Source organism: Ips typographus, linkage group LG14, assembly GCF_016097725.1.
Source record: "Ips typographus isolate SLU linkage group LG14, UJ_Ityp_2.0, whole genome shotgun sequence".
Lineage (NCBI taxonomy): Eukaryota > Metazoa > Arthropoda > Insecta > Coleoptera > Curculionidae > Ips > Ips typographus.
The window spans coordinates 777,116-799,521 of NC_138435.1; the positions used below are offsets into that span (position 1 = coordinate 777,116).

General features: G+C 38.3%; 8 protein-coding genes across 10 annotated transcripts; 4 read left to right on the top strand and 4 right to left on the bottom strand.

Annotated features, from left to right (window-relative positions):
- Nucleotides 1–159: 159 nt before the first annotated feature.
- On the top strand, nucleotides 160–1,170 carry LOC145737688 (uncharacterized protein C18orf19 homolog A). The gene is made up of 2 exons (XM_081992492.1): nucleotides 160–603; nucleotides 653–1,170. Exons 1-2 carry the CDS (start codon nucleotides 287–289, stop codon nucleotides 1,089–1,091), a joined length of 756 nt encoding a protein of 251 aa, XP_081848618.1. The 5' UTR covers nucleotides 160–286; the 3' UTR covers nucleotides 1,092–1,170.
- Kap3 (kinesin associated protein 3) lies at nucleotides 1,088–4,406 on the bottom strand. Its single transcript, XM_081992483.1, has 2 exons — nucleotides 4,085–4,406; nucleotides 1,088–3,655 (listed from the first exon to the last, which is right to left on the bottom strand). The coding sequence occupies exon 2, from the start codon at nucleotides 3,645–3,647 to the stop codon at nucleotides 1,230–1,232; it is 2,418 nt and encodes an 805-aa protein (XP_081848609.1). The 5' UTR covers nucleotides 3,648–3,655; nucleotides 4,085–4,406; the 3' UTR covers nucleotides 1,088–1,229.
- Nucleotides 4,407–4,613: 207 nt separating this feature from the next.
- Nucleotides 4,614–5,032, top strand: LOC145737697 (cytochrome c oxidase subunit 6C-like). Its single transcript, XM_081992508.1, has 2 exons — nucleotides 4,614–4,870; nucleotides 4,925–5,032. The coding sequence occupies exons 1-2, from the start codon at nucleotides 4,716–4,718 to the stop codon at nucleotides 4,986–4,988; spliced, it is 219 nt and encodes a 72-aa protein (XP_081848634.1). The 5' UTR covers nucleotides 4,614–4,715; the 3' UTR covers nucleotides 4,989–5,032.
- On the bottom strand, nucleotides 5,028–10,385 carry LOC145737684 (glutathione synthetase-like). Its single transcript, XM_081992486.1, has 10 exons — nucleotides 9,224–10,385; nucleotides 9,033–9,176; nucleotides 8,857–8,984; nucleotides 8,751–8,793; nucleotides 6,002–6,240; nucleotides 5,846–5,944; nucleotides 5,578–5,790; nucleotides 5,404–5,523; nucleotides 5,241–5,348; nucleotides 5,028–5,186 (listed from the first exon to the last, which is right to left on the bottom strand). Exons 1-10 carry the CDS (start codon nucleotides 9,440–9,442, stop codon nucleotides 5,057–5,059), a joined length of 1,443 nt encoding a protein of 480 aa, XP_081848612.1. The 5' UTR covers nucleotides 9,443–10,385; the 3' UTR covers nucleotides 5,028–5,056.
- A 119-nt stretch (nucleotides 10,386–10,504) lies between these two features.
- Nucleotides 10,505–11,319, top strand: LOC145737692 (uncharacterized). Its single transcript, XM_081992500.1, has 3 exons — nucleotides 10,505–10,761; nucleotides 10,819–10,988; nucleotides 11,040–11,319. The coding sequence occupies exons 1-3, from the start codon at nucleotides 10,678–10,680 to the stop codon at nucleotides 11,260–11,262; spliced, it is 477 nt and encodes a 158-aa protein (XP_081848626.1). The 5' UTR covers nucleotides 10,505–10,677; the 3' UTR covers nucleotides 11,263–11,319.
- A 257-nt stretch (nucleotides 11,320–11,576) lies between these two features.
- Nucleotides 11,577–12,280, bottom strand: LOC145737693 (uncharacterized). Of its 2 annotated transcripts, none has more exons than XM_081992502.1 (3): nucleotides 11,977–12,280; nucleotides 11,797–11,925; nucleotides 11,577–11,612 (listed from the first exon to the last, which is right to left on the bottom strand). In XM_081992502.1, the coding sequence occupies exons 1-3, from the start codon at nucleotides 12,118–12,120 to the stop codon at nucleotides 11,607–11,609; spliced, it is 279 nt and encodes a 92-aa protein (XP_081848628.1). In that variant the 5' UTR covers nucleotides 12,121–12,280; the 3' UTR covers nucleotides 11,577–11,606. The 2 variants fall into 2 exon arrangements, with proteins under 2 accessions (XP_081848628.1, XP_081848627.1); XM_081992501.1 differs by having other exon boundaries at nucleotides 11,577–11,745.
- A 191-nt stretch (nucleotides 12,281–12,471) lies between these two features.
- LOC145737689 (ribosomal RNA processing protein 36 homolog) lies at nucleotides 12,472–13,484 on the bottom strand. Of its 2 annotated transcripts, none has more exons than XM_081992494.1 (5): nucleotides 13,381–13,484; nucleotides 13,118–13,325; nucleotides 12,863–13,062; nucleotides 12,695–12,812; nucleotides 12,472–12,641 (listed from the first exon to the last, which is right to left on the bottom strand). In XM_081992494.1, exons 1-5 carry the CDS (start codon nucleotides 13,429–13,431, stop codon nucleotides 12,505–12,507), a joined length of 714 nt encoding a protein of 237 aa, XP_081848620.1. In that variant the 5' UTR covers nucleotides 13,432–13,484; the 3' UTR covers nucleotides 12,472–12,504. The 2 variants fall into 2 exon arrangements, with proteins under 2 accessions (XP_081848620.1, XP_081848619.1); XM_081992493.1 differs by having other exon boundaries at nucleotides 12,863–13,068.
- A 100-nt stretch (nucleotides 13,485–13,584) lies between these two features.
- On the top strand, nucleotides 13,585–20,478 carry Sec23 (transport protein Sec23). The gene is made up of 11 exons (XM_081992484.1): nucleotides 13,585–13,747; nucleotides 14,089–14,367; nucleotides 14,425–14,847; nucleotides 14,902–15,137; nucleotides 18,592–18,762; nucleotides 18,824–19,178; nucleotides 19,229–19,429; nucleotides 19,480–19,631; nucleotides 19,696–19,870; nucleotides 19,922–20,143; nucleotides 20,336–20,478. Exons 2-11 carry the CDS (start codon nucleotides 14,089–14,091, stop codon nucleotides 20,423–20,425), a joined length of 2,304 nt encoding a protein of 767 aa, XP_081848610.1. The 5' UTR covers nucleotides 13,585–13,747; the 3' UTR covers nucleotides 20,426–20,478.
- The last annotated feature ends 1,928 nt before the right edge of the window (nucleotides 20,479–22,406 follow it).

Genomic DNA, 22,406 nt, shown 5'->3' on the forward strand with positions numbered 1-22,406 from the left:
GAGTAGTCGTAGGTTCCCACCTTGGGACATGGTTGTATTTGTCGAAAGGTGGTGGAAAGAATTAAAAATAATAATAAACTAATCTGACTGTCGACTGAACAATGTAAATTTTGACACTTGACAATATCATAATGTCAATACTAATTCAAGAAGAAAAACAAAAAACAAGACATAACCTCTACTTTGGTGTTATGTCTGTTTTTCACTTAAAATTGTTGCAATATTTTTATTAAAACCTTTGTCAGGGTTAAAATGGTGTCCGGATAAGTTAAAATATAACTAAAACATGTCATTAACCTTACCGTTTAAATTGTGTGGGGCCGGTCTCAAGTCAAAGTGGCCTCTTGAAATAGCATTGAAACCGTTTCACTGTTGTGCAGTCGCCCAGTTAGACCTTCCTGGTCGTTTGCTGTATAAAAACAACGCTTTGAGTACCCCACGTTTGATCCCTCACCAAATACGACATGAATCCACAAGGGAGCCCAAACTGTCCTTATTCCAGAGATTTAAGCAAATGTACCGGGATTACTGGTATGTATTGGTGCCGGTACATTTAGTAACGTCCGCGGCATGGTTCGGAAGTTTCTATTACTTAGCAAGCAGGTGAGTGAGCCCCCTTGGTTTGTGGGTGTTACGAGGAAGTTTGTTGCAGTGGGGTGGACATCCCCTCGTTGCTCGAAAGCGTCAACGTCAACGAGAAAATCGTAAATTCGATGCGAAACTCCAGTATGGGGTATGTGGCTATATCGTACGGCTTATACAAAATCGCCACACCCTTACGGTACACGGTGACTTTGGGGGGCACCACAATTTCGATTAACTACCTGAAAAAGTGGGGTTACATCAAACCAATGCCCTCCAAGGAGCGTCTCAAGGAAATGTACGCCGAAACTAGAGAAGGCATGAAGGAGAAGAGGGAAAACTTAATGGAAACCGTGCATAATATACAGCAAACTGTAAAGGACACCAAGGAGGGCATTAAAGATCGTAAAGATAGTATAGTGACGTCAGTTAAAGAGTCTAAAGAGAGTATACAGAAAATTAAGAAAAAAGTTTTATCATCCACTGTTAAGAATGACAACAAATCTTAGTTTTTAGGAGTAAAATTTTTATTGAATTGTTGTGTTAAGACTTATTTATTACCCTGAAAAATAAAGTTTTAATAAACAAGATTTTTGTTTGAGTGGACTAAAGTGACTAGATCAGTTATAAGATTTAAATCAAAGCAATTACATGTCTTCCAGATCGTAATCGTTTGTAATATCCAGTCCGTTTCCATTAGTATGACTGGAGAAATAGTCGTAATCGACTTCATTGTCCTCCAACAGTTCCAGATCATCCAACTTTTTCACTGCAGCAACAGGCCTGACCACAGCTTGACTCAAATACTCTGTATTCAAATAAGGGGGCAATTCGTCCTCCTCCTCCTCCTCTTCCGGTTCTAATTGTTGCGAATCGACCATTTGCAACCACTGCGCGTTGTAGTAACGGAACTTTTCGATTTTAATTCTTTCCCCCCATGTTCGATCGCGTTCCGAAATAATGTTCAAACACAAATTGCAAATCTTTCGGATGTGTTTGTTGTTGTCTTGCATCAAATCGATCAAATAGGCGGGCACTTCCGTTTTGGTGATGACGTAGTCAACGTTGGTGTCACACCACATGGTGACGTAGAACACGTAGAGGATTTGCAGCACGATTTCGTCATCCTCTTGATGCGTTTTCAGTAAATCGATTAGGGCGGTTATGATGGAGGTTTCGCAAAAGAGTTGGGCGCAATTCTGGTCGGTTGCCGTGGACGTTCCGAGTAACACGATCACTTGGAGTACCAGCTCTGGATCGGTGTTGTTCTCGCTTATAATCCCTTTAATCCACTCAAGGATGTTGAAATGTTTGAAAATTTCCGACCAATCCAAGTCGGGTAAATGAATGTTGCTTAAAGTGCCCACGCATTCAGTGACAAAATCTAAATTCTTTGATTCCACCACAGCTTTAGCTAAATCACCTACAAACTCAATGAAAGCACTTAAAACATTATTAGTGGATAAATTTCGGATTAGTTTCATTAGCAAAGGATTTTCACTGATGAAAGCCCTGGTAATTAACGAGTGAAGAGTGTTTTCTTTTACCATTTCCTGGGCTATTTCAGGTTGTGTGGCTAAGTTCAAGCACAAAGCGATCATTATCTGATCAGTTTCGTTGCCGGCATTCAACAGAAACATGTCAATTATAAATCCCACTGAGTCAGTGAAGTAACGTTTGGACGTTTCGTCGTAACTTAGATGATAGAGAAGTTTTAGCACCACTTCTTGATGTCGATCATCCCCTATAAAGTTAATCACTTTGGGGATCAAACAGTTTTTGATGATTTTACTGCGAAGCTTATCATCAAAAGATAAGTTGTAGAGTAGCTTCAAAGTTAAATGCACTAGGTCGGGACATTTTGAGTCTAAAATTTTGGGGAGTTTATCAATGACGTTGTAGTTAGCCATTGCATCTTTGTTGCATTGCATTATGGACAGTTTTTTCAAGAATGTTACCACAAGGATTAGGAGATCGTCATTGTTGCGTTCCAGTGCTTTAACTAACAATCCCACAATGTTTCTTTTAGACATTTTCTCTTCTACTGTTTCATCTTCAGCAATGTTCAGCAACAAATAGTAGGCTACCCTAAGTAGGTGTTCCTGTTTTTTGACCAGGGTTTTGAACCGTTTCAGTTTCTGATCGGGAGTTAAACCCTCCAGACTTTCCATGGAGACTGTTAGTTGTAATTGCTCGTCGTAAATGCTGCTTTTACTGCTTTCTGACGAAATTTTGCTGACCGTCAAGTCGGGGAAATGTCCAGATTTCGGACGTACCGGTTCAGGGATTCGGCTGCGGGGGATTTCAAACAAGCTGGCGCTACTAGGACAGGTTTTTTTCACTATAGGCGCATCGCTAGGTAGGTCACCGCCCTCCATTTCAACTTTCCACTTATCGAATCGACGCAACTCAAAATCGATTATATCCATACAAATCGAACCGACCTTACACTTTAGAATCACTTGATGGAAACGAGAATAGACGGAGAAACAGAAAAACGTGAAAACCAAGTGGGTGGTCAAGGAGATGCTGCGTTTCCAGTCCTCCCGCAACACCCGACCTAGTGCACTCACCAAAAGCTCGTTGTGAGCTAAAGCTTCCAAGTTTTCAGGATCACGCGCCAAAGCCTGAATCATTTGTGCGCCTTTAACCTTTTCGCTCATACCCTCATACAGCATATCGATATAATCCCCCAAATTGTTGTAGTTCACCTCAGTAGCCCCATCCCCATTTTTGTCCATCTCACCCTTAGCAGAACCGTGCAATTTACGTTTTTTAAGATAATAGATAATCTGCTCTACTTCGGGGATGCGCGAATGATGAATTAGATCGCACTGGTTGATCACCTCCCTAGCCATGGAGTGACAATCTGTTCGACTGTTGATCATTGGTAATTCAATGATTTTTTTCAACGTTTTCTGTTCGGTGTACAATCGATCCTCGTTGCCGCCAATAATGGAAACGTGGATGTCGTAGGTGAGGACTAGCGCGTCCATGTTGGGGTGGACATCAATGGGACCTGGTTTCCGGTCCGTTTTTAAAAATTTAGCCTCTTTAGGATCCATAACTGTTCCTGTAGGGAGAAGTTAAGTGTGAGTAAGCAATATGTGACAGTTTGTTTTTAAAATGCTATTTTAATTAAGGTTTTTTGTTGTTTTGTTTAATTTTGGTTGCACAAGTAACTGCTATTTAAATTGACCCAATTAATGGTTTGTCTTAAAGTGGAAAATCAAATCAAGGATCCCGTTTGACACACTTTATCAATCCTGCAAATGTAATTTGACTGTTTAAGTTAAAGTTTTCTTAAATCCTTCCTTAAATGGTAGTAACATGTGTGACTAATTTCATTGATAACCTAACCTAAAATAGTATATTTTTTTGCAGAATATTACTATAAAACAAATTGTAATCTGATTTCTAAATAAGCTTAAAGCATTGGGGCCACCATTTAGGGAACAATACCTATCAGATTGGACTAGTTAGTAAAAGCAAAAACACTCACCGAAACCAGTACAATTAATTGATTTTCTTGAGGGGGGCAAAGCCCTGAAATGCTATTTTCACTGTATTCAACAAAAACCAGACATTATAACCACTATTACCAAAATTGATTTAACAAACACTGTTTTGTTTTGATTTTTACACACAACCAGCCAGTTTGCTGTCACTGTCGTTTATCTTTTGCAAGCTTAACCTCACTTTTGTCAAATGTCAAATATGTTTCTGTCCTTTGCTAACCTTAAAAACACACTAATGCCATGTTGCCGAGGGACACCATACCATCACAACGCACAAACGGCGTTTTATCCCCCAGAAGATAACTTCCTAAACACAAATCACTAGAAAATAAACATAAAACATAACCTACAATTTCAGGTCTCCCTCGCCGGTTGACGTTTAGTTTAAATTGATATATTAGACATACAGCCATGCATTCCGTCTCACTCAACTTACTATAAACAGAAGAGAGATAGGGCACAGGAACCTTTCCTACGTCACAGATATATGGTGTACCAAATAAGTATTATTTTCACTATAGACTTCCACTGAGTTGGCAACACTGCCTCTGCAAACAGACCTACCAGTTTCTAAAAAACTGGTACCTGCCAAAACGACATTTTTGTGTCAGAAACATGCCGAAAATCCCTAAACCCCAATTGCACGGCTTATCAGTCCGTAGGGGGCTGATATGGGTGGGCAGTGCTTTGATTAATGGTGCTTTAGGCGGACTGGCCTTTCAATTTTTCTTTATTAACAAAAAACGGAAACAGTACGATGATTTTTACGCGTGAGTATTTTTGCTTTTTTTTTTGCGATTAAATTATAGTTATAATTATTACAGCAACTACGATATTGATAAGGAGTTTGAGACTATGCGTACCAAAGGGCTGTTCACAGCCTGTTAATTCCTTTTATGTATTAGATTATTAAATAAATACAGTAAATTCAAGTTTAGTGTGTTTATATTGACAGTTTAAAGATCCATTAAATAAGGACTGTCAAGGGCGCCACTGCCGGCTGCCACGCCCCCCTCGTTTGCGGTAGCCATTTTGGTGCGGAACATGTGACCAGCCTGTTCATTTACCACAATTCTGTCCCCATCCCTAATTAAATCCACTGGTACAGTTAAGCAGAAAAATATTTTTTTCTGTATTTACCCAATAATCACACCGAAAATACCTAATTCACTGACTACGTCCACCAATTTGGGTGGATTAGGACCGCCTGGACGTACTATATAACCTTTTGAAATGGGTGGGTTAATTCTGCAATTAACATGAATGACGTATTTGCTTTTTTTATTCGCAAAAGGTTGAATACTTTTCCATTACAATCCATGCAATCCTCTCTTTGCTGTCCCTCATTTTCAGTAATTCCTCTTTGACTTCAGGACCGTAAACGTTGTTTCCACCCCCTTCTCTTTGAGGTTTCAACACAAATCTGCAGTGTAAACACAAAATAGTGTAAACTAGTTAAAAATATTGCGTACAACACCTTTCTGGTTCTTGCAATACTGTTTGAATAGCTTTTTCGCCTTCCTCATTGAAATCCAAAGAGTAAATGGGGACGAAAATGTTGCGGATTGTTTCCACTTTCTTTTTGTCCGACAGGAACCGTTCTAAAATTTCGGGTTGGGTTAAGGCTTGTTGGACCTTTTTGGTACCAGCCAAATGGTAGTTGATTGAAGGGCATTTTATTGCTTTTGACCTGGAAAGCCACAATGTTTAAGGCACCTTCACCATAAGTCAAGATTTCAGCATACCTTTCTATGAGCAATCGGGCTTTCCACTCGTTTTCACTGGGGTAATGTACCGGTGAATAACCTGCACGATAATAGACCACACCCACTACAAAACCATCCCTGAATCACACTTTTAAATTAGCAAAACAATCAGTTTACCACCCTGGAAAAACTTACACAACCAGTTCATTCCCTTTAGATAATTCTCCAGTAGCAAACACTTGAGTCAAAGTTTTTCTGATTATTTTGCAAGCCGGATTCAAGCGTTTTAATTCAAATTCGTGGAATCGTTGATCGCAAATATTGTACGTGACATCTTCGATGATCATCAGAATGACCGATTGTCGATTTTGGTATATGTCCCAGGCCTTTATCAGCCCCATTACTATGCTTGTGAGGGCGTTATTTTCTGGTAACTGTGTACAGGGTGTCATACAATACAAAAGTTGTAGAATTTGCTTGAATTATACAAAGGATGTCCCAAAAAAGTGTGACAGACCAAACCTGTATATTTAAAAAAAAAAACATTGAAAACTAATTTTGGTAAGACCGTAAATGCTGGAAATGACCACCATTGATTTGAATTAACGGTCAACTTTGACGCCCTCTAGCGGCCAAACGGTGCACTCGATCACCTGATTTAATGGTATTTTTGGAAACCTCGGAATGTTCTCTACAATTTTATTTCTAATCACTTTTACTGTCACTTGTCAAATAACCGAGTTATTGACGTTTAACCAGAGTGCTGCGAAGCTGATTGGTTTTGAATTAACGGTCAACTTTGACGCCCTCTAGCGGCCAAACGGTGCACTCGATCACTTGATTTAATGGTATTTTTGGAAACCTCGGAATGTTCTCTACAATTTTATTTCTAATCACTTTTACTGTCACTTGTCAAATAACCGAGTTATTGACGTTTAACCAGAGTGCTGCGAAGCTGATTGGTTTTGAATTAACGGTCAACTTTGACGCCCTCTAGCGGTCAAACGGTGCACTCGATCACCTGATTTAATGGTATTTTTGGAAACCTCGGAACGTCCTCTACAATTTTATTTCTAATCACTTTTACTGTCACTTGTCAAATAACCGAGTTATTGACGTTTAACCAGAGTGCTGCGAAGCTGATTGGTTTTGAATTGACGGTCAACTTTGACGTCCTCTAGCGGCCAAACGGTGCACTCGATCACCCGATTTAATGGTATTTTTGGAAACCTCGGAACGTCCTCTACAATTTTATTTCTAATCACTTTTACTGTCACTTGTCAAATAACCGAGTTATTGACGTTTAACCAGAGTGCTGCGAAGCTGATTGGTTTTGAATTAACGGTCAACTTTGACGCCCTCTAGCGGCCAAACGGTAAACTCGATCACCTGATTTAATGGTATTTTTGGAAACCTCGTAATGTTCTCTACAATTTTATTTCTAATCACTTTTACTGTCACTTGTCAAATAACCGAGTTATTGCCGTTTAACCAGAGTGCTGCAAAGATGATTGGTTTTGAATTAACGGTCAACTTTGACGCCCTCTAGCGGCCAAACGGTGCACTGGATCACTTGATTTAATGGTATTTTTGGAAACCTCGGAATGTTCTCTACAATTTTATTTCTAATCACTTTTACTGTCACTTGTCAAATAACCGAGTTATTGACGTTTAACCAGAGTGCTGCGAAGCTGATTGGTTTTGAATTGACGGTCAACTTTGACGTCCTCTAGCGGCCAAACGGTAAACTCGATCACCCGATTTAATGGTATTTTTGGAAACCTCGGAACGTCCTCTACAATTTTATTTCTAATCACTTTTACTGTCACTTGTCAAATAACCGAGTTATTGACGTTTAACCAGAGTGCTGCGAAGCTGATTGGTTTTGAATTGACGGTCAACTTTGACGTCCTCTAGCGGCCAAACGGTGCACTCGATCACCCGATTTAATGGTATTTTTGGAAACCTCGGAACGTCCTCTACAATTTTATTTCTAATCACTTTTACTGTCACTTGTCAAATAACCGAGTTATTGACGTTTAACCAGAGTGCTGCGAAGCTGATTGGTTTTGAATTAACGGTCAACTTTGACGCCCTCTAGCGGCCAAACGGTAAACTCGATCACCTGATTTAATGGTATTTTTGGAAACCTCGTAATGTTCTCTACAATTTTATTTCTAATCACTTTTACTGTCACTTGTCAAATAACCGAGTTATTGCCGTTTAACCAGAGTGCTGCAAAGATGATTGGTTTTGAATTAACGGTCAACTTTGACGCCCTCTAGCGGCCAAACGGTGCACTGGATCACTTGATTTAATGGTATTTTTGGAAACCTCGGAATGTTCTCTACAATTTTATTTCTAATCACTTTTACTGTCACTTGTCAAATAACCGAGTTATTGACGTTTAACCAGAGTGCTGCGAAGCTGATTGGTTTTGAATTGACGGTCAACTTTGACGTCCTCTAGCGGCCAAACGGTAAACTCGATCACCCGATTTAATGGTATTTTTGGAAACCTCGGAATGTTGTCTACAATTTTATTTCTAATCACTTTTACTGTCACTTGTCAAATAACCGAGTTATTGACGTTTAACCAGGGTGCTGCGCAGCTGAACAAAAAATTTACTGTTAAGTAAAAATGATTACTGAAAAATGTTACAGATAAATCCAACAAACCATATATAGTTGAAATCGTCTCGATGTGCCCTATTCAAAAATTAAAAAATATACAGGGTGTTCCATTTAAGAAAAACATAAGTTTGATCTGTCACACTTTTTTGGAACATTTTGTATAATTCAAGTTGCGTTCAAATCTTTAAAACAAATTCCACAATTTTTGTATAAAAATTTTTGTTTCTAAATTAAAGGGGAGGGCCATTTATAATGAGACACCCTTGTACAACAAATTTGTTAGGGTGAATCAAGTTTTAACAGAAACTTACATTGAACAGTTTGTCATTGTGTCCTAATTCTTCCAGGACAAATCTGCGTGTGTAATATAGAGGAAATTACCTTAAAAATTTTGCTGAATTAAAAAGGTGAACTTACCTGTTAATAGCCAAAGAAGCCGGACCTAACCAACCAAAACCAGCAGCAATAGTGTTAAACTCAACTTGTTTCCAACTTTTAAGGGAATCCAACATTAAATCGTTGCGGACTAGCCCTAAACTCAAAGGCTGTTAAAAAGTGTAAATATCTGCTTTTTGTATACTGTAATAGTGTACCTGAGTAATCCCTTCACTGGTAACTTGCTCCCAAATTTTAAATAATCGTGCAGTAAAATCATCAACTTGTATAATACTAGTTAAGGTTTGTTTTAAAAAATCCCTGTCATGCGCCACTTTATGCATTAACTCGTTAAGGGTGGTCTGCAAATCACCTATAATATGCGGTTAAATAGTTTTTTTGGACTCACCTGAAGTTGGACAGCTTCCCTGAACAACCCTTTAGGGAACACGGAAGGCAGTAGGGAGAACGGGGCAAAATTAAGGGAGTCCTCTGAGAAATTCCTTTTTGACCGAATCCCTATACCGTGCATTAAAGCCCAGTCCTTAGTTTTGGACACTAAATCCACTAAATCGGTTTCGGGCAACGGCAAAGGAACGCAACTGGGCAGTTTTGCTTTACTGGACATTTTTGAAACGCGCGTGTGTCTCTTACAACCCGACTAATCGGTGCAATAATGCTGAATTACCTTGTGACCGATTTTAAAACTTAGAAAAAGTGTGAAGAAACCATCGCGCGAAGCGATGAAGCAAGACATTTGGTAATAACATGTTGGAGCTTATCTAGATAATCGAGTTTTGCCAATATAATTATTATAGACTGCTTTGTCAGTGTGACTTTGAATGGTAATTAAAAATTAGTGAATATATAGGGTCGTTCATTTCAATAAAATTACAAACCCTCTGTATCTGGTTTTTGTACCATAGGGCAGTTTGTGATTGGTCGAAAAAGTTGCTTTTTTGACCCCTTGTATTGAGATTTTTTAAAGGTTGAAAAATCTTCTTATTTGTTGTTATAAACCGGATGTGTGACAGTTGTCAGCAGCAAGTTTACATTCATAACTATTTTTCTATCTTTACTTGTCAGGACAGTTTTTGTAGAACAGAATTTGTAACTCTTTAAGGAGGATCTTAACGGAAAAAACACCAGTTTTACACACAGACAGTTAAGACAGCTGTCACGTGACGCAAGCAAATTATTAAAGTGTTCCTTAACGTCCCGCAACTGTCAAATTTGGCTCCATTGAGCTTTAAGCACAACTTCCAGTGTAATTTCCCAAATTGCCAACTATTTCTAATTTTATACTTTCAGGTTACTAGTGAACGAGTTTTAAAGTTAGGACAGCTGTCACGTGACGTAAAAAAAAATATAATAGTGTTCGTTAACGTCAAAATGTTTAAATTTGGCTCCATTGAGCTCTAAACACAACCTACAGTCCGATTCCTCAGAGAAACATATCTATTTGGCATTTTACACTTTCAGGGCACTGTTAAGTGAGTTTTGACAGTTGTCACGTGACGCACACAAATTATTAAAGTGTTCCTTAACGTCCCAACTGTCAAATTTGGTTCCATGGAACTCCAAACGCATTTTACTGGCTTAATACAATCTTGGTAAAGGATATGAAATTTCCTACAATTTAAATTAAACTCAATATTCGTTTAAGTGGGAATTAAAATTTTTAATTAAAAACTTGCGGTCCCATTTCAGTCAACAAAAAATTAACCGTTAAATAGATGATAATCAATCAAGTGAAAAATACCTCAGGGTCAGTCCAAAACATCACTAATCCAATTCACTTTAATAATATAACGACATTTAAGTGCCGGTCATCTTAATAAAGGCTTGTTTTTGCAATAGAAAATGTCCTTAAATCCTGATGGTGTGACTAGAGAAAAGCCAAAATTTAGGCAGTATTGGCAAATAAGTGTGAAAATTTTAGAGTTGGTAAGTGCATTTACATTTCCTTATACCAGAGGTGGTTCAATAATTTTTTTTCAACAGTTATTCTGCTGCCTTTGCATAGCTTTCGTAATGGAACCGGCCAAGAAGGGTGACTTGGCCCGGATACATTTAGACCACTTTGCCGTAATTTTGCCCACTTTTATTGGCTATTTAATCATCACTTTCATATTTCTCTTGGCACGTGTAATTGGGGATAAAATCCCTTACAGGTAAGCTCCCTTTTTAAACGTAAAAGGGCAATTTGAAAGACAATTTTACAGGACCGGATTCATGTTTTCCCTAGCAGCCACTGGAATGTTTTTTATTTCTGGTATTTTACTGGCTTTGGACCGGAAAAGGCACAATTATCATGATGAGTTCTTTTACATGCCCAGGCCTCATGTATTGCAATTTCTGGCTATTTCCACCTCATTTTCCTTTTTCACTGCAATCATTTACGGTGTGGAAGCTTTCTTTATTTGGAAACTCAAGGAGGATTTTTAGAAGTTAAGACAGCAATCAGTTTGTTAATAATATTGATTATAATAGTAGAATTTGTAGTTGGTAAAATCACATTCCTCAAGTAACACAGGGTTGCCAGTTTAGAAGAAAAATATTTACTAGGGCCCCTTTTATATGGGATAGTTTGAGTTTATAAGAAACAACCTTCAAAATCTGTGGAAAAGAGTGTATTAAAGTTTGGCAACAGTGTTCTAAGGCCAGTTTCCTCAGTTATTAGTGTTTTTCTGAATAAAAACTCTGTTTTGACAAAAGAAAGCAGAAGTTTTGGGGCCGACCACTTCAGAATAATTCAGAAATCACTTTGTTAATGAATTTAATATTGTTGTTTATATCTAAAATAGTAGAACAGTATTTGTAAAAATATATTAACCTATAATACCACAATAAGAGCTTAAGTAATGTTATTTACAAATTAGAGTTGTACCTCCCATATAAAGGACACTCTATTGGACAATTTCCATTGCCCTTAAATAAAATCACTTTTACCACCTCGATTTACCTCTACACAGTACTTACATGATAATTTATGTGCGCCATGTATATATCGTCACATTTCCTGATCCTCATTAGCAGTCCATGCTGAATATCCAGTTTATCTATGCAAGCTTCACACACTGTTTTAGGTAATTCATCATATTTGTCCACCTGATGCATTTAAAGCTTTATCAATATTCTAGAAAAGTAGACTAAACTTACTGAAATGGGCAACAACAGCTTTATTTTATTCAACAAATTCAACTGTTTCGCTCTGGCCGTGTACAAATGGATCACGACTTTTTTTATTCGGGAACACAAACGACAAACCCATCCCACCATGATTGCGTTACCAATGCTCCCCATTTTTTCAGGCCAGGAAGTAGTGGAGCTTCAAGTTTTAACAAAGAATAAAGACCTTTTACTACTACTACAACGTTCAAGTGGAAAAACAAGCATTTATGAGAGGGAATCTCCTAAAAGACCTAATAAACAAACTTACACCACTCCTACCTAACCTCAAACCATAATAAACAAATTGTAGTAGATTGATATTTGACAGCAGATCACGTGACAGAGGTAGTATGTTGTAATTATGTGTCATGTGAAAACTCTAAAACCACAAAAATCAAGATTAACCTAACTTTCTGGTTTTTGGGGAATAGAAAATACAAAAAAAAGGATCACTTATTATTAAGCAATTTAAAAAACTTAAAATAAACACAGCAAATGTTTATTCGGCAAAAAAAATTACTGCTTAATTTTTTCCATTACTTTTCTGTCTTTCACCTTCAACTTTTTGGCTCTCTTCTGCAAGTGCTTCTCCAATCTGTTGGTCTTTTTCAGCTCCTCATACTTTTCCACTAGGTTTTCCAACCTTTTAACCGCTATAAATGATTCCCTATTAAAATTAGGGGGACAAAGCAAAACATAACCTTACATTTTGGTTTGTAGACTGGCTTATCACCCTGTTTCAATTTTTCTCGGTTCTCTCGCCGTTCGTTTTGGTCTCTCAGTTTGATTTTGTTGGTTTTGTCTTCTTCTCTCATTTGGTTGTCCTTTAATCCAAATTTTAGTACTGTTGAATACTTAGAAATTATAGACTTACAATGCGTTGTATCAGCAATTTAATGGCTTTGCGCCTTTCAGTGTCAGTACATTCAGCCAACTCCTTCTCCAACTGTACCTTTTCCTTCTTCCTCAAATCATTAATGAAAGAATAATTTGCTTTGAAAGTTTCCTTGTCAAATTCCCCAATATTAGGGTCAAATCTAGGGTCTTTGCTTTCTGCAGTTACATTTGCAGCCCCTAAACCTAAATACAGATTTTACTCCTAAAAGTTTAAGAATGAGAGGGTACCAACCAGGGTTTAAAATAGCCTTTAAGTGTTTAAGTCGTATTTTTGAGCTGACTTCTCTAGGTCGGTTTTTGTTCTCGCGCTTTACTACCGGCTTGGGTTTGGGCTGAGGGGCGCCAAACACAGTTTCGTTATACACTTTGGCACCAAGGGTGTCTTTTAACTTTAGGAGCTCTTCAAAACTCAACGTGGACAAGTTTTGACGTATATTTGCCTGTAAAAACACTAATAAACTAGATTTCACTTAGTTTGGTAGGAGGAACTGTTACCCTTTGTATTTCTTCATCGTTTTCAACGGAGTTTTGCTGATTTTCAGACATTTTTAAGGTTTAAATTTCCTTAATATAAACATCCTGTTCGACCTAACCTAAAATAACATAACCTAGTTTCTAAAGAAACTGTATAGTTTCTAGGTCACGTGTTTGGTATCACAGTAGTAGTAAGCAGGTCACGTGAGTTAATACAAACAGCTGATGGTGACAGTAGTGACGTTAACCTAACAACGAGTAATGACGTGGATTAGTGGGGCCTGTTTAATTGAATAACAACCCTTTTTGATAGGTTTTTTAAAGGTTTTCTGTGGAATTTAGGACAAATTTGAGTTAAAAAGTACGTCTAGGGAGGGCACTCTCTACGGTAAGTCGTTTTGTACAAATTGCTAGTTTTTATCTACCAGATACTTTAAAGTAAAAAAGTTTTCAAGGAAAACACCAAATAGAACACTTTGGGGACTGCTGTCCGCTTTTTCTATTTGTATACACTTGCAAACCGATACATACAATCAATTTTGTTAATTTTCTATTTAGTTAGAGCACTTATAACTGAAAAAACTGGCCTAGAACCAACAGAGTTAGTCCCCTGGTAAAAAAGAAAGAAAAAAATCTCCTATTTTTTTGGGAAAAATTCCCTAATCTGGCAACCTTGGTTATCTATAGGGTGGTTTAAAAAACTAACAACTGAAAAATTTTTGTCAGAAGATGTCCACCTACGAAGAATACATCCAACAAAACGAGGACAGGGATGGAATCAGGTTAACGTGGAACGTATGGCCCTACAGTCGTATCGAGGCCACCAGGCTTGTAGTTCCATTGGCGGCACTATACCAGCCAATCAAGGAACGTGCCGACTTGCCCCCCATCCAATACGATCCGGTTCTGTGTACGCGTAATAATTGCCGCGCCATTTTGAATCCGCTATGTCAAGTGGACTACAGGGCGAAATTGTGGGTGTGCAATTTTTGTTTTCAACGCAACCCGGTAGGATTTCGTGTTTTTCCCCTAAAACATGGTGTGGAAATGATAAATGTTTTCCAGTTTCCACCACAATACGCGGCCATTTCTGAACAACACCAGCCAGCCGAATTAATGCCCATGTTCTCCACCATTGAGTACACAATAACCAGAGCTCAAACAATGCCGCCTGTTTATCTGTACGTGGTCGATACGTGCATGGACGAGGAAGAATTGGGTGCTCTGAAGGACTCGCTACAGATGTCGCTCAGTTTACTCCCTCCAAATGCTCTGATTGGTCTGATTACGTTTGGAAAAATGGTGCAAGTGCACGAGTTAGGTACGGAAGGGATGAGCAAGTCGTACGTGTTTCGTGGTACTAAAGACCTAACGGCTAAGCAAATCCAGGAAATGTTGGGAATCGGTAGGGTGGCCCCCAATCCACAAATGCAGCAGAATAATCCAAATATGCGTCCTGCTGCGCCTGGAAGTCGTTTTATACAGCCGGTAGATAAAACACCTTAACACACATAACTGGATGAAATTATTTTGTTTTGACAGGTGGCCAACTGCGAAATGAACTTAACCGATCTGATCGGGGAGTTACAACGTGATCCCTGGCCTGTACCTCAAGGTAATCGATTTTTAAGGTCGACTGGGGTGGCCCTGTCGATTGCTATTGGTCTGTTGGAGTGTACTTACGCCAATACTGGAGCCCGAGTGATGTTATTTGTTGGGGGACCCTGTTCTCAAGGACCTGGTCAAGTTCTTAACAACGACCTTAAACAACCCATTAGGTATTTGTTGTCTAGCAGGCTGTTCAAGACTTAAGCTTGTTTCTCATGTATCCGGAATTATAACGGAGTGCGGAATGAATGCTTTTTACGCACGGAAAACTAATTGTCGTTCACATGTGACGAGTGACACAGCTGCGGAATGGTTGACGGAATAGTGTTAATACAAATGGGTTTTACAGGCGATTTTGTCCTTGACTGTCCTTTCAAACTGTGTTTCTAGCAGTTCAAATTTTGATACTGTTTTTCTAACTGACTGTACTCAATTTGGTAATGTTTTTTTAGGTTAGTAGATAGGAAATTTAATGAGGATTCCAAAAATATGCTTAGAACTGTCATTTTCTCACTCAAAGTGGGTTTTACAGGTGATTTTGTCGCTGACTGTGTTTTCAAACTTTGGCAGCACTTTTCTCCCTGACTGTACCGAATTTAGTGATATTTTTTAGGCTATTGGATAGGAAATTTAATAAGGATTCCAAAAATGTGCTTAAAACTGTCATTTTCACACTACAAATGGGTTTTACAGGCGATTTTGTCCTTGACTGTCCTTTCAAACTGTGTTTCTAGCAGTTCAAATTTTGACACCGTTTTTCTAACTGACTATACTCGATTTTTCAGTGTTTTTTTAGACTATTAGATAGGAAATTTAATGAGGATTCCAAAAATGTGCTTAAAACTGTCATTTTCACACTACAAATGGGTTTTACAGGCGATTTTGTCCTTGACTGTCCTTTCAAACTGTGTTTCTGTTAGTTCAAACTTTGACACTGTTTTTCTAAATGACTATACTCGATTTTTTAGTGTTTTTTTAGACTATTGGATAGGAAATTTAATGAGGATTCCAAAAATGTGCTTAAAACTGTCATTTTCACACCACAAATGGGTTTTACAGGCGATTTTGTCCTTGACTGTCCTTTCAAACTGTGTTTCTAGCAGTTCAAATTTTGACACCGTTTTTCTAACTGACTATACTCGATTTTTCAGTGTTTTTTTAGACTATTAGATAGGAAATTTAATGAGGATTCCAAAAATGTGCTTAAAACTGTCATTTTCACACTACAAGTGGGTTTTACAGGCGATTTTGTCCTTGACTGTCCTTTCAAACTGTGTTTCTGTTAGTTCAAACTTTGACACTGTTTTTCTCTCTGACTGTACTCAATTTGGTAGTGTTTTTTAGGTTAGTAGATAGGAAATTTAATGAGGATTCCAAAAATGTGCTTAAAACTGTCATTTTCACACTACAAGTGGGTTTTACTGGCGATTTTGTCCTTGACTGTCCTTTCAAACTGTGTTTCTGTTAGTTCAAACTTTGACACTGTTTTTCTCTCTGACTGTACTCAATTTGGTAGTGTTTTTTTAGGTTAGTGGATAGGAAATTTAATGAGGATTCCAAAAATGTGCTTAAAACTGTCATTTTCACACTACAAGTGGGTTTTACTGGCGATTTTGTCCTTGACTGTCCTTTCAAACTGTGTTTCTGTTAGTTCAAACTTTGACACTGTTTTTCTCTCTGACTGTACTCAATTTGGTAGTGTTTTTTAGGTTAGTAGATAGGAAATTTAATGAGGATTCCAAAAATGTGCTTACAACTGTCATTTTCACACCACAAATGGATTTTACAGTCGATTTTGTCCTTGACTGTCCTTTCAAACTGTGTTTCTGTTAGTTCAAACTTTGACACTGTTTTTCTCTCTGACTGTACTCAATTTGGTAGTGTTTTTTTAGGTTAGTGGATAGGAAATTTAATGAGGATTCCAAAAATGTGCTTAAAACTGTCATTTTCACACTACAAGTGGGTTTTACAGGCGATTTTGTCCTTGACTGTCCTTTCAAACTGTGTTTCTGTTAGTTCAAACTTTGACACTGTTTTTCTCTCTGACTGTACTCAATTTGGTAATGTTTTTTTAGGTTAGTAGATAGGAAATTTAATGAGGATTCCAAAAATGTGCTTAAAACTGTCATTTTCTCACTCCAAGTGAGTTAACAGACGATTTTGTCGCTGACTGTGTTTTCAAACTTTGGCAGCACTTTTCTCCCTGACTGTACCGAATTTAGTGATATTTTTTAGGCTATTGGATAGGAAATTTAATAAGGATTCCAAAAATGTGCTTAAAACTGTCATTTTCACACTCCAAGTGAGTTTAACAGACGATTTTGTCGCTGACTGTGGTTTCAAACTTTGGCAGCACTTTTCTCCCTGACTGTACCGAATTTAGTGATATTTTTTTAGGCTATTGGATAGGAAATTTAATAAGGATTCCAAAAATGTGCTTAAAACTGTCATTTTCACACCACAAGTGGGTTTTACAGGCGATTTTGTCCTTGGCTGTCCTTTCAAACTGTGTCTCTAGCAGTTCAAATTTTGACACTGTTTTTCTAACTGACTATACTCGATTTTTTAGTGTTTTTTTAGACTATTGGATAGGAAATTTAATGAGGATTCCAAAAATGTGCTTAAAACTGTCATTTTCAAACCACAAATGGGTTTTACAGGCGATTTTGTCCTTGACTGTCTTTTCAAACTATATTTCTGTTAGTTCAAATTTTGACACTGTTTTTCTAACTGACTATACTCGATTTTTTAGTGTTTTTTTAGACTATTGGATAGGAAATTTAATGAGGATTCCAAAAATGTGCTTAAAACTGTCATTTTCAAACCACAAATGGGTTTTACAGGCGATTTTGTCCTTGACTGTCTTTTCAAACTATATTTCTGTTAGTTCAAATTTTGACACTGTTTTTCTAACTGACTATACTCGATTTTTTAGTGTTTTTTTAGACTATTGGATAGGAAATTTAATGAGGATTCCAAAAATGTGCTTAAAACTGTCATTTTCAAACCACAAATGGGTTTTACAGGCGATTTTGTCCTTGACTGTCTTTTCAAACTATATTTCTGTTAGTTCAAATTTTGACACTGTTTTTCTAACTGACTATACTCGATTTTTCAGTGTTTTTTTAGACTATTGGATAGGAAATTTAATAAGGATTCCAAAAATGTGCTTAAAACTGTTATTTTCACACCACAAGTGGGTTTTACAGGCGATTTTGTCCTTGATTGTCCTTTCAAACTGTGTTTCTGGCAGTTCAAACTTTGACAGCGCTTTTCTCTCTGACTGTACCGAATACCTATTGTTTTCATTCTGGATTGACAATCTGAAGCCAAGCCTTCTTCAAGGCATTATTATCCTTGTGTTGAGGGTGCTTAGAATCCCACAAAATGGGGTAACTTTGGACAAAATCAATTAGCGTAGTCTTAAAATCGTTTTCGTTCATCTCCACGGACATATTTGCTTTGCTGTTTCTGTCTCTGTCATGATTACGACGTTTACGCGCGGAAAATATCAAAATATGCAATCCGGTCCGGATAGACGGACAGAACGATTTTCCGCTGTCCGCATTCCGCGAATGTTCCGGATTCATGTGAACCAAGCTTTACTGTGACGTTTTTCTTCAGGTCCCATCATGACATACACAAAGACAATGCAAAATACATGAAAAAAGCTATTAAACATTATGATGCGTTGGCGATGCGTGCCGCAACCAACGGACACTGCGTGGACATTTACTCTTGCGCTCTAGACCAAACTGGATTGATGGAAATGAAGCAGTGTTGCAATTCTACTGGGTGAGTGTCGTTAAAAGAACGTTGTAATGTCACGTAGCGAGGTTGCCGGTTGTCATTCCAGTGGTCACATGGTAATGGGTGATTCGTTCAATTCGTCACTGTTCAAGCAAACGTTCCAGCGCGTTTTTGCTAAAGACAGCAACGATCACTTGAAAATGGCTTTCAACGGCACACTAGAAGTGAAATGTTCGAAAGAACTGAAAGTTCAGGGAGCCATCGGCCCGTGCGTTTCCTTAAACGTAAAGAGTTCTCTAGTGGCCGATACTGAAATCGGTATGGGCAACACGGTTCAATGGAAAATGTGTACGTTCGATCCTAGCACAACGGTGGCGCTGTTTTTCGAAGTGGTCAATCAGCATTCCGCCCCAATTCCGCAAGGAGGCAGAGGCTGTATCCAATTCATCACTCAATACCAGGCAAGTTTGACTTAAACTTGATCACTGACTGTTTAATGTGGTGTTTGTAGCATTCAAGCGGTCAGAGACGGATCAGGGTGAGTACGGTGGCACGAAATTGGGCGGACGCAACCGCCAACATTCATCACATTGGCGCTGGCTTCGATCAGGAGTGCGCTGCCGTTATAATGGCTCGTATGGCCGTGTACCGAGCAGAAACAGATGAAAGTCCTGACGTACTAAGATGGGTTGATCGTATGCTCATACGTTTGGTAGGTGTTGTCATAAATTCGGTGCAGCGTTGTCACATTGTACGGTTTAGTGTCAAAAATTCGGCGAGTACAACAAAGACGATCCTGCTTCGTTCCGATTGGGCGAAAACTTTAGTTTGTATCCGCAATTCATGTACCATTTGAGGCGATCCCAATTCTTGCAGGTGTTTAACAATTCACCGGATGAAACGTCGTTTTATCGGTGAGAAATCAATAAAAAGGTTACTATTAAATTCTAGGTTACTATAAAATATGGTAATTTAAAGGCACATGTTAATGAGAGAGGACTTGACTCAGTCCCTAATAATGATCCAGCCGATCCTGTACAGTTACAGTTTCAACGGCCCGCCCGAGCCGGTCCTGTTGGACACCAGCTCGATTCAACCCGATCGAATTTTGTTGATGGACACGTTTTTCCAAATTTTAATTTTCCACGGCGAGGTAGACGTTTTAACAACGTACCACAATTGACTACAATTGACTGATTTACAGACGATCGCGCAGTGGCGCAATTTAAAGTATCAGGACATGCCCGAATACGAAAACTTCCGGCAATTGTTGCAAGCTCCGGTAGATGACGCGCAGGAAATTTTACAGACGCGTTTCCCGATGCCCCGTTACATCGACACCGAGCAGGGGGGCAGTCAGGCGCGTTTTTTGCTGTCAAAAGTCAATCCGAGCCAGACTCACAACAACATGTACACTTATGGAGGGGTGAGTCGAAAAAAAGCCCTCTGAGGGCCTATTCTTGAAAGCAGGGAACGGAATTCTCAAGAGAAGTGTTGATAGAATGTGACAATGGTGGGTTCCTGTCACATTCTATAGAGCTTTCTCTTGATAACTCCCTTGTCCTATTTCAAGAATACACACCCTGGTGACATTGTGATTATCACTGTGACATTTCAGGATAGTGGAGCTCCGGTACTGACAGACGATGTGTCACTGCAGGTGTTTATGGAACATTTGAAAAAACTGGCAGTCTCTTCAACTGCTTAATAAGTTAATCATAATAATTGTTATTTCCATTGCAATATAATCGTAAATAGGAACATTTTTTGTTTTGTTTCTCCTATACAACTTCAAAAACAGTTTTTCTACTCTTACGCCCTCTAGTGGCCAAACCGACTAACCTATCCACCCTAATAGGGATATGTTTAGAAAGCTCATTTCATTGGCTATCCATTGACGTATAAGACTTCACCAAAAGTAGTGCATATAAGCGAGTTTTTAAGGATTAAACAAAAGGATGCACCAAAAAAGTGATAAAAAAATTGGTCAATTTTGACGCCCTCTAGCGGCCAAACCGACTAACCTGTCAACCCAAAAAGGGATATGTTTAGAAAACTCATTTCATTGGCTGTCCATTGACGTATAAAACTTTACCAAAAGCAGTGCAATTAAGCGAGTTTTTGAGGATTAAACAAAAGGATGCACCAAAAAAGTGATAAAAAAATTGGTCAATTTTGACGCCCTCTAGCGGCCAAACCGACTAACCTGTCAACCCAATTAGGGATATGTTTAGAAAGCTCATTTCATTGGCTATCCATTGACGTATAAAAGTTCACCAAAAGTAGTGCAATTAAGTGAGTTTTTGAGGATTAAACAAAAGGATGCAACAAAAAAGTGATAAAAAATTGGTCAATTTTGACGCCCTCTAGCGGCCAAACCGACTCACCTGTCAACCAAAATAGGGATATGTTTAGAAAGCTCATTTCATTGGCTGTCCATTGACGTATAAAACTTTACCAAAAGCAGTGCAATTAAGCGAGTTTTTGAGGATTAAACGAAAGGATGCACCAAAAAAGTGATAAAAAAATTGGTCAAATTTTACGCCCTCTAGCGGCCAAACCGACTAACCTATCAACCAAAATAGGGATATGTTTAGAAAGCTCATTTCATTGGCTGTCCATTGACGTATAAAACTTTACTAAAAGTAGTGCAATTAAGCGAGTTTTTGAGGATTAAACAAAAGGATGCACCAAAAAAGTGATAAAAAAATTGGTCAAATTTGACGCCCTCTAGCGGCCAAACCGACTAACCTGTCAACCAAAATAGGGATATTTTTAGAAAGCTCATTTCATTGGCTATCCATTGACGTATAAAACTTCACCAAAAGTAGTGCAATTAAGCGAATTTTTAAGGATTAAACAAAAGGATGCACCAAAAAAGTGATAAAAAATTGATCAAATTTTACGCCCTCTAGCGGCCAAACCGACTAACCTGTCAACCCAAAAAGGGATATGTTTAGAAAGCTCATTTCATTGGCTGTCCATTGACGTATAAAACTTCACCAAAAGTAGTGCAATTAAGCGAGTTTTTGAGGATTAAACAAAAGGATGCATCAAAAAAGTGATAAAAAAATTGGTCAATTTTGACGCCCTCTAGCGGCCAAACCGACTAACCTATCAACCCAAAAAGGGATATGTTTAGAAAGCTCATTTCATTGGCTGTCCATTGACGTATAAAACTTCACCAAAAGTAGTGCAATTAAGCGAGTTTTTGAGGATTAAACAAAAGGATGCACCAAAAAAGTGATAAAAAATTGGTCAATTTTGACGCCCTCTAGCGGCCAAACCGACTAACCTGTCAACCAAAATAGGGATATGTTTAGAAAGCTCATTTCATTGGCTGTCCTTTGACGTATAAAACTTTACCAAAAGTAGTGCATTAAGCAGGTTTTTGAGGATTAAACAAAAGGATGCACCAAAATACCGTCAAAATTGACATACTTGTAATTTCCAGATCATCCCCAAAACCGTGACAGGGGGGGCAAAATGGATGTGATATAGGGTGTCTCAGATTAGCGGCTGGAGTATATTGGTTCATTCCTTAACAGTTTAGAGAACGGATAAGTAGGCAATACAGAATCCTAAACTTTCCGCAACTGTGCGATATGAAATAGACCAATCACAGGCAATATAGGGACATCTTATTCACTTTTGCTGTACAATATACAATATAAAAGAAAGTAAATAAA